The 14,235-nt window shown below is 38.4% G+C and overlaps 2 protein-coding genes across 3 annotated transcripts; both read left to right on the top strand.

The window, feature by feature from the left end:
• LOC106150575 (uncharacterized) lies at positions 1–8,649 on the top strand. Of its 2 annotated transcripts, none has more exons than XM_013523455.2 (4): positions 1–159; positions 4,447–4,764; positions 6,562–6,924; positions 7,231–8,649. In XM_013523455.2, the coding sequence occupies exons 1-4, from the start codon at positions 90–92 to the stop codon at positions 7,386–7,388; spliced, it is 909 nt and encodes a 302-aa protein (XP_013378909.2). In that variant the 5' UTR covers positions 1–89; the 3' UTR covers positions 7,389–8,649. The 2 variants fall into 2 exon arrangements, with proteins under 2 accessions (XP_013378909.2, XP_013378908.2); XM_013523454.3 differs by lacking the exon at positions 1–159 and adding an exon at positions 3,427–3,610.
• Positions 8,650–9,687: 1,038 nt separating this feature from the next.
• LOC106150574 (uncharacterized) lies at positions 9,688–13,839 on the top strand. Its single transcript, XM_013523452.2, has 4 exons — positions 9,688–10,292; positions 11,244–11,561; positions 12,440–12,781; positions 13,122–13,839. The coding sequence occupies exons 1-4, from the start codon at positions 10,208–10,210 to the stop codon at positions 13,289–13,291; spliced, it is 915 nt and encodes a 304-aa protein (XP_013378906.2). The 5' UTR covers positions 9,688–10,207; the 3' UTR covers positions 13,292–13,839.
• Positions 13,840–14,235: the final 396 nt, after the last annotated feature.

Raw genomic sequence — 14,235 nt, 5'->3', positions numbered from 1 at the left:
CCGGTATTCAGCTCTTCGTATTGTGGTATAGTGCGTCACTGCATATAAGCTGAACTAACAGCTGCCGAAAGACAACAAAAGACAACAATATGAGACGAAATGTACTGTTGGTTCCTATTTTATTAGCAGATCAGCTCTTGACAGTGCTTCTAATATGCGGTAAGCAGTGTTAACTCTGAGGTAAAGATGGGATTGAAAATGACTCTCATACCTAAACTTTCGTTTTAAAAAGGAGGTTACAAGGCGTTTTTCTTAGGTTTTAAAAGTTGTCTTGTGATGAGGTCGAAAGATGTGATCACTGTTTGAAATGTAAGATCCAGTATTAGAGCTAATTTCTATTCCATTTTTATCCTAGTTTAAAACAACTAGATGTATCAAAACATTCATTTAATATTATTTGAAAAATTGTTTAACCAATAATTAATACTTTACCGATCGCGTACAGGTACTGGTACATGTACATGTACACCGTCTACATCTATAAACTAATAAGCAAATACATGTAAGCCCTCCCTCATAAGACAAACGTTAGAATGCCAAATTCAACATGCATTTAGAAGTGGGTTAATAATAAAACGAACTAGGCCTACATCTACTATTTCTATATGAGCCTCCTCAACACAAGATTACACCTAAATAAAAGCAATTTATCACGGTTAAAGTGGAACAGGTAGCTAAGACCCCATTCCCAGAGATTAGATCGATCCAAACTAGATCGACCTAACTCCCTGGGGGTTCACGCTAAATAGCTGTCAGCCGAGCGGGCACGAAAGTTAATTACCCCCTTACAGCTTGTAGTAGGCGGGACGGACATTTAAACCGGATTATCTGACAGTAATCTAATGAGACTCCCCACGGGGATAGATCGATCTAAAATCTACGGGAATACGCCCTAAGTCCTTAAAAACTGCAGTGGCGGTCCCAGGGTTGTATTTGAGTGTGTCTGTACGTGGGGGGTGGGGGTAGGGAGAACGTTTTGGGAAAAGAGGAGGGAGAAAGGCTTAAACAAACCTCCCATCATCATCATCATTTTATAAGGTGAGACCCTGTTATCTGAACGGCATCTGATCAAATACTGTTGTGTTGAGCAGAATTCCACCTTCACCGTAAATGCCTCTTTTGATCTACTTTCGTCTACGGTAGGTATTCAGTAAAACAAATAAAGTGTATCCGGATCGACTTAGCAGGAAAACCCCATGACGTCAGGGGCTTTGAATAGACTTTCGAAATTCCCCAAGTCACATTGTGCTATAGACCTTTTTCATCTTTTCCGGAAATGGAAATTGCATTGTGGGTACGGGAGCCCTGCTATGTCGAAACACTTACAGCGGTGCTAAAAACCATGGCTGAGTTTACGTGCTTTTTGTCCCGCTGCTACAATAACAGTAAGCGAGATTGACACATGAGGTATAAAAAGTTCCCAACAAACCCGTAAGAATGAAAAATATGGTAGAAAGAAAGGAAAATATAGCAGGTTTGGATTAAAAGCAGGGCACCGCGTTTGCGCTGAACATTTCGAAGGCGAGAAGGCGGGAAGAAAAATTATAATATTAGGAGATCAACGGTGCTTTAATAAAAACAGAAATGCTTAGTTAATCAACGGATATAACGAACTAGAACTCGGGGGTAAACAATGCGATAAAAACAAAGTTCTGAAGAAAAAATTGAAGAATAGGGGCCTAAAAAGAAAGAAAAGACTTTAAGTATGAGATTATGGAAAAAGAAAGTAAAAGCTGTGAGGTTTTACACGGGGATTCTACTTACAAAAAATTCAAGAACTTTCACGACTTTTTGTGTAACAACAAAGAGAAGGTTTGAAAAGTTTTGTATGTAATATCCTTTTTGTGTGTGTTTTATTGACAAGTGATCATTTTAAATGTAGGCCTAACACAGGTTTTAGTCTCTAATAACCCTTAGTAGGGTGGGTTCTATTTTTTTTTTTTAACGTGAGACGTTAATAAAATTTTTATTATTATGTATCCAGTCCCGTACACCCTGTACGTATTACTGATTTGTACAAATGGGGCTCATATTATCAAGATCAACAGAGACATACGAAGAATAATGTACATCGGCCCTTGTTGAACGCGTTACCGGCAAAATAAAAAGTTATTTATTTCTGAACTCAATGACAAGAGAATTGGAAAATTCAATGGGCATATATTCTTAATGCAGAGAAGCCTTTCTGTAAGCTACACGTGCATAATGTATGGTAAAGACAAAACGGATAATAAAAATAATAAAACAATTAACGTACAGTATTTTTAAAGTAATGCAAATATGCTTAGTATTAAAGTAGGCCTACGTATATTTAACTCTGTCTTAGATAGTTAAAAAGTATGAAATGTGTGGAAAACACTTTATTTGAATGATTTTATTGTCTTTGATTGAAAACGATGAAAATACGCATGAAAACATTTAAAAATCAAATAATTTGGTCTGTTGCTATAATTTTGTTTTTGCCTGACGGTTTTGTTTCAGTTTGAGAAAATGTTCATACTTGTCAGACCGAAAGTCTGACATTTTTTACCTGTCGTAAATTTTGTGCATATACTAGAGTAAGACACGGTAAACTTTAATTATCGTCTGGGAAAGATTCGAGAATTCCTGTCTCACCTGTTTAACACTTATAAATTAGAAGGTTTTAATTACAGAGGAAAGGTCGTAGTTGTGGCCGCCCCCTAACTGAACAATTGAACAAGTAACACCTGATATGCCTTATCAGGTACCAAACGATTTAATCAGTTCACCGACGAACAATCTGCGTGTCACTTTTAGGTACGAGTCAAACAATGCAGGGAATCTTTTCATTTTATCATTTCAAAAATCTCTTAAGACACCCTTCAAACAAGACATAAAAATCGCAATGAATTGATTCTGCCGGTAAATGAGGTGATATCGCCACAGCTTGCATATATACATGTAATATTGTGAAGACGTAGGCCTACGCACCTGTCCACACTCTTGAAAGCTGTGTACGAGTCTACTGGCTGTTTTGATTTAATATATATAAAAAAATAACGAGTCTCTTTCGCATATCTTTATTATCGGAGGCATTTAAAAGAACTCTGAAGCTTTAGTTTGTCATCACTATTGAAAGTGCAGCCAAGGCTCGGACGCTTAGGTGAAGTCTAGTTGTACAGCGCATCGTATTTAAACTGAGAAAAAAACATTTAATTGACTGATTCTCCGTCCAAGTAGCTGTTTTCTTGCCTACAGTTTACGCATTTCTGTGCTTCAGCCACCTTTTTAGTTTGACAGAAAGCAGTGCAAGCTGCAAACGACCTTTTTATATGCACACCTTGTATATCATCTACACCTAGCATTGCCATGCTGGAAACAGCAGAGGACCATCAGGACCCCTGTGGCGCGCGGTTCCTGTGGTGCGCACTTCGTATTTCCGGAAAAGATGAAAAAGGTCTATACACGATGTAAATAAAATTTAGTTGTTAGAGTAAACTGGATCATTGATTGAAGGGCAAAGGAACGTTTTTGAAAAACAAAATGGACCAAACAGACTTCAAACTAACAACATACACTGAAAGTGATATGTGGCCTTTATCACTAAACCGGGTCTTGGCATTATTATTACTGGTAGAAACGGTATCTGGTAAGTGTGATTAACGATTATATAGGTACATAAATCGTGTTCTGTAAATAAGCCTGTCAAATAAGCCCTCACTTAATTAAGTATGGCAATAATTCTTCAAATAACGAGGCCAAATTGGTTTTTAAGATAAATCAACATTAATACTTCATTCAAGCCCACCAAGCATTGGACATTACATATACCTACAAGAAGTTAACAAGTGTTGTATAGGGACAGACATATTATAAGGACCATGATCAATGCAGTGGTGGACACTGGAGGGAAGGGGGCGTGGCGTGGACAAACATTCAAGGGGAAGGGTAGGGGAGAAGGGAGTACATCTAAATCTGTGTGTCAGGTGAGTGGGGGAGGGGGGGGGGCACCGTCAATGAGTTGTGCCACTCCACTGGGCTTGAACATTGCACGAAGACCTGTATAGACCGCAATTGTTATCTCACGCCCACATTTTAATTTAGCCTATTCATTTATTTATGTATACACTGTTCTAATTTGGTCACTTTGATAGATATGGATGAATGTGTAAGAAGGAGTATAGGAGACGTAAGCAGGACCTAGAGGCTGAACCAGGGGCGGATTTAGGCCGTCTTTTGGGTCTTCCAGAAGTCGGTCAGATTTTCAAGTTTACATTGACAGATATCTCTTTTTTTTCTGTCGGAAGACGGTCAAAAGTGGAGCATGGATCAATAAAGATAATTCGGACGCCTGTCAGAAAATATCTCTGGATCCGCCCCTGGGCTGAGCCTATTTGGCTGGTGGATCTGCTAGCTGTTATATGGCTGTATGCGTACTTCACGTACGATATTCCATATTATGTCTCTATATATATTCCACCTTAGGTTTAACAACGGGAGAAACGGCCACTCTGAAGTGTACATTTCAAGGAACGAAAACGGACATCTTGGATCGTAAATGGATTAAAGTCCTGCCAAATAACACTGACATTTGTCTCCTAAGCTCAAATATCTCCCACTGGTATCCCTGTAATAAAGAGGAAGGCGGCATCCAGAAACTTAGCGCTGGGGAGAACTGGCACGACGGCGAGATTTCGTTATCGATTCAAAACCTGTCTGCGAGTGATGCAGGGATTTACCGGGCCGAAATTGCATTTACGAGCAGTCGGGGTAGAAGCTGCACGTTTCATCTTCTACCGTCCGGTAAGTAATTTAGTTATAGTGTTTGTTCTTTGAATTGTAATGTGTTGAATTTTTTCACGCAATTGTTTGTTGTAATTTAAAATCTTACTCATGGTTCACGTTGGAAACGAGGGGGGGGGGGTATCAAATATGCACAATACTTGAGGTGTGTTTGTGAGTGCATGTGTGTGTGTGCTAAAGATCAAATGAGCTTAGGCCTATAACTTTTGTTTTATACTACACATCAGTCATATTTTGCCTTGTATCAAAACAAAAGGTAGACGGGAATTTGGTTGGTTCGATGATAAATTTTCATTGGAAGCCAACGAAACTGGCAATATTGGACAGCAAAAATGGACAATGGGTCGGTATTTTGACAGCTCAAGAAATGTTGTAAACTTCAATCTAAGGGCTAAAAGGAAGCCGTAATACTTCCCTTCAAACCATGGAAGAACAGGATCAGTTTCCCAAAAATCACGCCAGCCTATAAACCGTTTAACTAAAGCAGCAAGAAACAGACTTCACACAGAGGTCCAGCGAGAATTTTCTTCACATAAATGACGTCATCACGATCACCCTGCTGATCTCTGGTGGAGATTTGTGTGTGTGTGTGTGTGTGTGTGGGGGGGGGGGGGGGGGGGGGTATTTGAGTTTTGCATGTAACCTACATGTAACATGTATATTTTTCCCAATCCATCGCGCTCAATTAGACTGATATGGCTGAAGTGATATGGAATAAGAACTTACCTGGCTTGACGACAAATAGAAATAACAGTTAACGTTTTACTTCTATTTTAACTTGTTTATTTATTTAGTTAGTTAAAATTATACGGCGCATTTTCTTTCCATCTGAAATAATGCAGATGGGGAAATTTTCGGTAACTTGCCAGTCACGCGTCAAAATGTTTATGACTAAGCAGCTAAAATTAAGGCCGGGACTTTCAAGCGGCGTATATAAAAGCACCTTTACCCCAGATACCCCAGATTTTTACAAGCTAATGCCGAATGCCGATAACACTGATATGGTTGCACGACTCAAATTGGCGTGATTCTTTAAAAAAATGAATGGTTTTTATAATCAAAACGGCATTAGAGAGGTAGCATACGTTGATTTATTTTACCTTTTAGCTTGTTTGCTTGTCTGTTAGTTTTTGTCGGATAAGTTACAAAACCCAAGATTTTAATCCGTAGAATTCCCTTTGACGTCACACATTTGTTTTAGTAGATATGCATAGACTCACATGAAACCCTATGTGGTCCGGTTTGCTGATGACGTCAGTTGCACTATTTCTTGACTCGTTGATGGGGGGGGGGGGGGGGGGGGGGTACTTTATGGCTTTATATAAGTCCCAAGGTCCTGCAGTCCCAACATTTTATGGCTTTATATAAGTCCCAAGGTCCTGCAGTCCCAACATTTATGCCCATTGGAGATTGATGGATTTGAGTTTTGTCAGATGCGTTTTAAATGTTTACATGTCTTCAGATCACTAGCATGTGCTACAGCACAGGAATATTTTCCACAGGGGCGATCTACATGCTGTACATGTTCTTGTTGTTTAAACAAAATATCTTATTCACTCTTTGAGTGACATTCATTCGAAAGGACTAATAATAAAACGTCGGCCATAGGACTAATGAACATTTGAATGTCTGGTCGCCCATGTTGTATGCATTATTTTTAATTTACTATTATTATTATAATAATAATTATTATTATTATTATAGACATTCCACAAATTGTACATTTAAAAAGCCTTTTTTTTCGCTTTACCTTGTCTGTGTTATTTTAAGCCACCTTATTGTTCATCATTTTTCCAGGGCACTCTACACTTATTGAAGAGAATACTCAAATTAAGCAAGCGGCATTGGGCCACACAGCACAGTTGAAATTCCCGTCAAGACGAAATCTAGCCTCCGACCTTCTGCATTTCAAACTTTTCAACGCCTTAAACACGAGTCTGGTGCAGTGCGGACACGACCGCGCTTGCAGTAGCAACCCGAACAGTGGGGCAGCGACACGCTTCTTGGGTCGTGTCACCGACAGTAGCATTGTGGTTGCTATAAACGCAACAAAACGTGAGGATTCGGGCCTTTACCGGTTTGAAATGGCTTACAAAACCGGACTTCCAACGACAGGACAGGTGTATCTTAGAGTGTACAAGTCCCAATTGCAAGACAAAGGTGAATTTCAGATCTTAATTCGTTTGTTACGAGAGACGTGTTAAGAGAGACTGTTTTAACGTTTCAGCGTTTTTTAAAAATAATGAAGTAGATAGCAGTGCATGAAATATTTTTTTCATGTTTTAAATGATGTCATTCAATCAAAACAAAATTCAAATTTCAATGAACACAAATAAAAATGAAATAAAGTGAATAGGTGAAAGTAATAGTTATGAAAATAAAATAGTAGAAGTTCAGCACTGACATTAGGGCTATTTCTGTATGAATGTATTGAACTGGAATTTTGAATATTTCTAATATCTTCAGGTTCAGAAGAAGTAAGACCTACTGCTATTGGAAAAGATTTACCAGGAGTTAAGTCAAGCTGCTCCGCCAAGAAACAACTTGGAGTTTCTGTTATAATCCCGGTAGTTTTGGTATGTCTGGTCACGCACCTGGGCATTGACGACTTCCTGCCATCTTGACCACATGTCACATGTAGTACTACTGATTGCACTTATAGCAATAGGCTGACATTCAATAGATAGATAGATAGATAGATAGATAGATAGATATAGATATCTGATAACATTGAATGCACATTAGCGAGAACTGCCAGAAAATTGGTCAGTATTATTTTGGCTTGAATCATGTAAGTTAAAAATTCATGGTCAGCATTTTTAAAGTTAAAACAGTCAGAGTTCTGATATTACCACCGAGTAGTTTGAGGATGTTTTGAAGAACTAAATTTTCTAACTGCATCTTAGTGGCTTATTGGGTGGGGTGGGGGTGTTGAGTCAGCTGCATATCATACAATAGGTCAGTATATATATATATATATATATATATATATATATATATATATATATATATATATATATATATACAGTTTAGTCAAGAAGTCTCTACAACTTCTTGGTTTAGTGTACAAGCCGCCCGCATACTTTTGCACAGTGCCAGTATTTTTTATTTAAAAAAACTGTGGTAATTGCTCAATGTCTCCAATGTTAAATTTTACAGATTTCTTAAATCAGAACATTTGTATTGTGGTAGCAAAAATATTTAAAAGTTTTCTTCCTGTACTAGTGAAATGTCGATGGAAATCTTTAACATGTAAACGGGGTGATAGCAAAAATATTTAAAAGTTTTCTTCCTGTACTAGTGAAATGTCGATGGAAATCTTTAACATGTAAACGGGGTGATAGCAAAAATATTTAAAAGTTTTCTTCCTGTACTAGTGAAATGTCGATGGAAATCTTTAACATGTAAACAGGGTGCATCATGATATGCTTCTCATGTTCTTCCCTGCAATAAAAAGAAGAAACATGACGCAAATCTACCAGTATTATGCAATTTCATCAATGGTGCGTTCTGTACATCAAAATCAGTTTTTTTTTCAATTTAGACTATTGTCATTTTAGTAATAATATGTAGTTGCTGTTAGTAGTTGCTTGCTAGATGTCATGTAAAAACTGCTGTGTTTTGAGTCCAGTGAAGCGTTTGTTTGAAGTCAACCCATCGTGTTCACAGCAAAAGGAAAGAATAAAAATAAAAGGCAACAAACTGTTGAATACGGAAAAACATGTACTGTTAACGTTGGTGCGTAGTTTATCTCTATAGTACTACGCGACAACATAGATGTATGTGAAATGTGCTTCTCGCAACTAATAGTGTAGATTACTGCTTGTGTTCAGAGTTAAAAGGAATGCAAAATATTTCGAAAAGTAAAAATATATTTCAAAGCAATGGCATATCTCTTTTCACAAATCACGTTAGTATTGCCTATAACTTTTCCATGCAGTACAATTATTCTACACAGCAAAATTATTAATATTGAGAGATTTTCCATTCAGTACAATTATTAGTTTTTGAACATTTTTCTTGTGGTTCAATTATTCGGATAATTATCTACCCGCTTTACCCGCAAAAACATTTTATAAAAATGTTAAAAAGAAAACATAACAGGTACATTATTTGACAATGTCTGACACGCTGAAAAATGGGCCCCTATTGTACAGTGTACATGACGAACACACTATTTTGTGCTGCCGTTGTCATTGGACTTGTCTTTATAATATTAAAACATGAAAAAATGATATGCTTTTGAAATGTCTGACATGTTCATAAAATGTATGACTTTGGGATATTTTATGTCAGATATAATGGTGTCCAAAGTTTTTCGGGAACAGCCGAATCTGAAATCTTAAGCGTTATTGATTAAAGCAGGAAGAGACCGACTTTACATTGATAATCCTGACATTTGACTCTTTCACGCACGGTACATTTAAAATAAGGTGTGAACCGTGTAACTCTACACCTTGGCTTTCTTCGTCCATGCATATAGCACGTACAGGCGTTGCGTTCACATATGCCCACGTTTGGTGAGCCTTTCCATGCACACTATTAAAATCGGCCAGATCGGGACATAAGTAAACTCACGCCCTGTACTATATTTTATGGTCACTTTCGGGACGAAGAAAGCCAAGGTGTGGAGTTAACCGGTTCACATATTATTTTAAGTGTACCATGTGTAAAAGAGAAAAATGCCAGGGTTATCAATGAACTCAACTTACCTCCGTCTTCGGAGTCCCCCCCCCCCCCCCCCCCCCCCCCCCCCCCCCCCCCGTAATGGAATCCCATATGCATGCAAAGAGAAAATGTGTATACTAGTATATATATTTTAGGGCTCCTGATATCAGAGGGAATCATAAGCCTACATCTGTACAAATGATCAGTGTGCTAAGATCGTGCCCCCAATCGAAAAGTGACTGTTAGCTTTCTGGACTAGGCACTATATATAGAATAATAACAAGGTCGCAAGCCAAGAAGATGCGCCGTTTCCGCATTCTTGGCGAACAGACTCAATTTTTTGTCGCAAATCACTGATTTGACATGGTTCAATCATAGGCTTAAAGTTACGTACGGTTTTAAAGTTAAAACCAGCAGTCCATCAAGTTTTCAGGAGGGATTTGTAGTGCCTCTGTAACCTGAACCCTAACTTTAAAAGATTATTAATTTCCACTTAGACTTTTTGTCAAGACACCTTCCGATTGAATAACTAGTACGTTATAATTTCCTTTTGATTGTAAAAGAATACCCAGTGTTCACTAAAATAGGTTATTTTTTATTATCTGGCGGAAACCCCCTTGCTTAAAATACCAGCATATAGACGACACGATCGAGGCGCACTATTTACTTACCGGGTTGTGATTTCTGTGTATTACCGTATTTATTTGATGCGGAGCATATAAAACGTGCGTTTAAATTACACAAACACCTGCTGAAAGGCAACAAACAGTTAAATATGGGAAAACATGTACTGTTGGTGCGTAGTTTATCACCAGGTTGGATCTGTATAGTTGGCCTACTACCGGTACTACTAGTATGTGGTGAGTAGCCTATTGTTTACTTTTAATAAAATATAAAGATGGAATTGTAATCTATGTCATGCTGGATCTAACGTTTAGAAATGGAGGAGTCGACGTTTCGACCTTATCACAAGGTCTTCTTCTGGTGAAGTGAAGTGCAGTTGTCTCCCAAGGACTTGAAGACGAAAAAGAAATTAAGCCTACTGCAATATATAGTCCAAAAGTTGTCACCTCCGTTTCAAATTGTAAGATAATATCAATCGACGATCGCCATATTGCATCATATCCTGTATCGTCTATATACCGTCTTTAACACCCCCATTTAATGTTATTTGTTGGATTTATTGATTCATAGCGTGTTTTTACACCGGTGTAAGTAAAAATGGAGCTAGAGCATGTAAGAAAGGGTGCTAGAGACAATAAACTGAATTTAGTCTGTAGTGATGATTAACCTGGAGGATCTACAGTGCAGTAGAGTGGTGGTGTGTAAGTGCGTGTGTGCGTGTGTGTGTGTGTGTGGGGGGGGGGGTCAGGGGCGGATCCAGGAATACTTGAAGGGGTGGAGGGTGGGGTGGGGGGTCCGGAACAATAATCCTCGAATGCGAAACCGACCAATACCCCCTTGGCGTCGGGTTCGGGGCCTGCTCAGGGGCCCCAAAAATTTTGGGTGTTTTGGAGGGCAACTGGCGCCCTTTTGATACGGTTTAGAACTATGATCCTGCTAGTCAAAATTCTAATTTCAAGAGGGGATTATTGGTGTGATATATTTATCAGAAACCGAAGGGGGGGGGGGGGGTCAGGACCCCCCTTGACCGGGGGGGGGGGGGTCAGGACCTCCCTGACCCCCCCCCCCTCCCAAAATTCGTCACTAGGGGCATTACGCTGCGTTACGCTGCGGGCATTACGTAGACACACAATATTCAGTACCGTATTTTTTTAATTTATTTATATATATATTCAATTTATATTCAGTGTTAACATCGGCCAGTCCGGTGTGTAAATTTCAACATGGAGATGAAATCTTAGACATCAAGTGGATGAAAATTCGGTCAGATAACACGGAAATCTGTATCCTGACTTGGTCCACAAAGGCAATCTCGGACTGGGATACCTGTATTGGAATAGAAGGCGGCATCAAAATGAGGCTGAACCCGAAGACAGACTTGACACATGGAGTGATTTCGTTATTGACGCAAAATCTGTCAGCGGCTGACGAAGGCATTTACATGGTTCGAATTGCCTATCACCACAAGCAGCCGAAATATTGCACTTTTCATCTTCTACAGTCAGGTAAGTAATAAAGATTAAAGCTTGGATGACAATGTGTTGGTTAAGTTATTAATTGGAAAATTCTGCATAGTTTACATAGGAAACAGCAGTTCTTAAATGTTAATCGAATTACACGTACGGTGTGTGTGTGTGTGTGCGCGCGCGCGCACACGCGTGCGCATGCATGTTCTTTTGTGTGTGTTCAAGACTATTAGTGATCAAATCTCGCAATTAGATTACACACATTGTCTTATAAATAAATAGATGAAATTTGAAGCGTCATGATTGAGTTTATGTGTAATTTAGGCTAAATATGGAATGGGATTTTAACCGCTATATTTAGAACTTTTGTTGGCAATTCAGGTTTGTTTATTGCCCTTCCCTTCCCCCAGATATGTGTACACAAGACTTAACGTGTGACGATCTTACTAGATAGGGCTGGATTATTGAGTACAACTGATTAGTAATTTTATGACAAATGTACTGATTTCATGACGAATTTTTAAAAAAAGTTTTTCTTAAATTAGACTGGAAATTTTGCCTGCTGTAATTGGATTTTGGGGGGGATTTTAGTTTTTTTTTTGTTTACGTCACGCTTGCAATCATAGCCAACTGATTTTGATCACAGAACAGGAGTGTTTTCACAGTCGAAGTTGTAAAAACAAAATATCTTATTAAGCCTACTCTTTCTTAGTTACTGAGTAACTTTCGGACTGAATGCGTCCGACTAATGAATTAATTTTTTTGAATGTGGTGCGCAACTGTCTCATGGGTAATTTATATTAGGCATATTATTATTATTATAGTTATTATTATTATTAAATATTTTGTACATTTAAGAAGTTTTTTCTGACTTCCCTTCTGTTTATCCATCTTATTTTTCGTCATTTCTTTTCCAGGGAACTCTACACTTATTGAAGAGGGTACTAAAATCCAGCATACGGCTTTGGGCAATACAGCACAGTTGAACTTTACGTCAGGACGAAATCTTCAGCAGTTCAAACTTTTCAACGCCTTGAACAGGAGTCTGGTGCAGTGTGACAGCCACACCTGTAGCAGCAAACCGAACAGTGGGGCAGCGCCACGCTTCATGGGTCGTGTTACCGACAGTAGCATTGTGGTTGCTATAAACGTAACAGAACTTGAGGATTCGGGCCGCTATTGGTTTGAAATGGTTTACAAAGACAGACGCCCGACGACAGGAAAGCTTTATCTTAGGGTGTACAAATTACAAGACAAAGGTGAATTTCAGACCTTGATTCGTTTGTTGAGAGAGACTCCGTTGCACAACTAGCTCATTAAACGGATTTCTTTCAGACAACTATCTGTAAAAGAACGGAGTGGATTGAAACGCATGAATTATTGGTATTCATTTAAGATGATCTCACTCAATCAAAACAAAATTCAAATTTCAATGAGCACAAATAAAAATGTAGGAAAATGAATAGGTGAAGGTAATAGTTATGAAAATAATGACATTTTTTCAGCAGGCAAGGGGGTAGTGGCAGTTCAGCAATAGGACTACTATCGTATTGATAAAATACATTGATCTAAAAATTTGGATATTTCTTATATCTTCAGGTTCAGAGGAAGTAAGACCTACTACTACTACTACTACTACTACTACTACTATGGGAAAAGATTTACCAGGGGTTAAGTCAAACTGCTCCGCCAAGAAACAACTTGGAGTTTATGTTATTTTCTCGGTTCTGGTACATTTAATCACCTTTCTATCAGAAATTGGCCGATAACACTGAATGCTCATTAGCGAGAAATTCCTTAATTTGGTCAGTACTTAGAGACTCTTAACTTGGCCAGTACTTAAAGACTGTGTCATGAATCATTGAAGTTGGAAATTTATTAATTCATTGCTACCATTAAACAGTCAGGATTCTGAGATTACCACCCACTTAAAATGTTTTGAAGTATTAATTTCGCTAACTGCATCTTTACTTAGTATATAAATGGGCATTTTTTTTTTTTTTTTTTTGGGGGGGGGGGGGGGTAGTCAACTGCATTTACAACAAGCAATGGGCCAGTACATATATACAGTTTAGTGTACAAGCTGCCTGGAAACTTTTGCAAAAAGTCAGTGTTTTTATATAAAATACATTTTTATGTATATTATTTTAAGTAGTTTTCCTAAATATTTGTTTACGAATATGGTACGGCTGTCTAACTTACCAGGTACCTACTTTACTGTTGCAACCGGCACATTTACTTTGCTCTATGCAACGAATTACTTTGCTCTATGCAAGGAATGGGTGATACAGAATCACTAAATAACTACCTTGGTGTTAATATTGTAACGCGACGCGGCCGTCCGCCTCGAATCGGCGACGACACACCGACGCGGTGTGGGATTGATGTTGCCTGTACCTTGGGGAAAGTCTATCCCCAACCTTCGGAAATAAAAAAAAAAGACATGTATTACATTTCCAATATGATTATTAAATCTCCAAACATTGAATACAAAAATTCATGCAATATAAACGTGACTTATGGCCACAATAGTTCATGCATTTTCAAGTATCCTTTGACGTGACTTATGGTCATTAAAGTTCATAAATTTCAAATGTTGCGCGCGACGACAGCATCTTGGTAGTAAAACGAAGACAACGAAGACATTTCTGGTAGCGTCGTGGCTTGCGTAGTCTTCTTATGGGTAGCGCAGCGGTTCCCGTAGATCGCGTTT

Source organism: Lingula anatina, chromosome 5 (genome assembly GCF_051362555.1).
Source record: "Lingula anatina isolate TDL-2025a chromosome 5, LinAna3.0, whole genome shotgun sequence".
Taxonomy (NCBI): domain Eukaryota; kingdom Metazoa; phylum Brachiopoda; class Lingulata; order Lingulida; family Lingulidae; genus Lingula; species Lingula anatina.
Note: the sequence above shows the minus strand (reverse complement) of the source record. Positions and strands in the feature narration are given on the sequence as shown.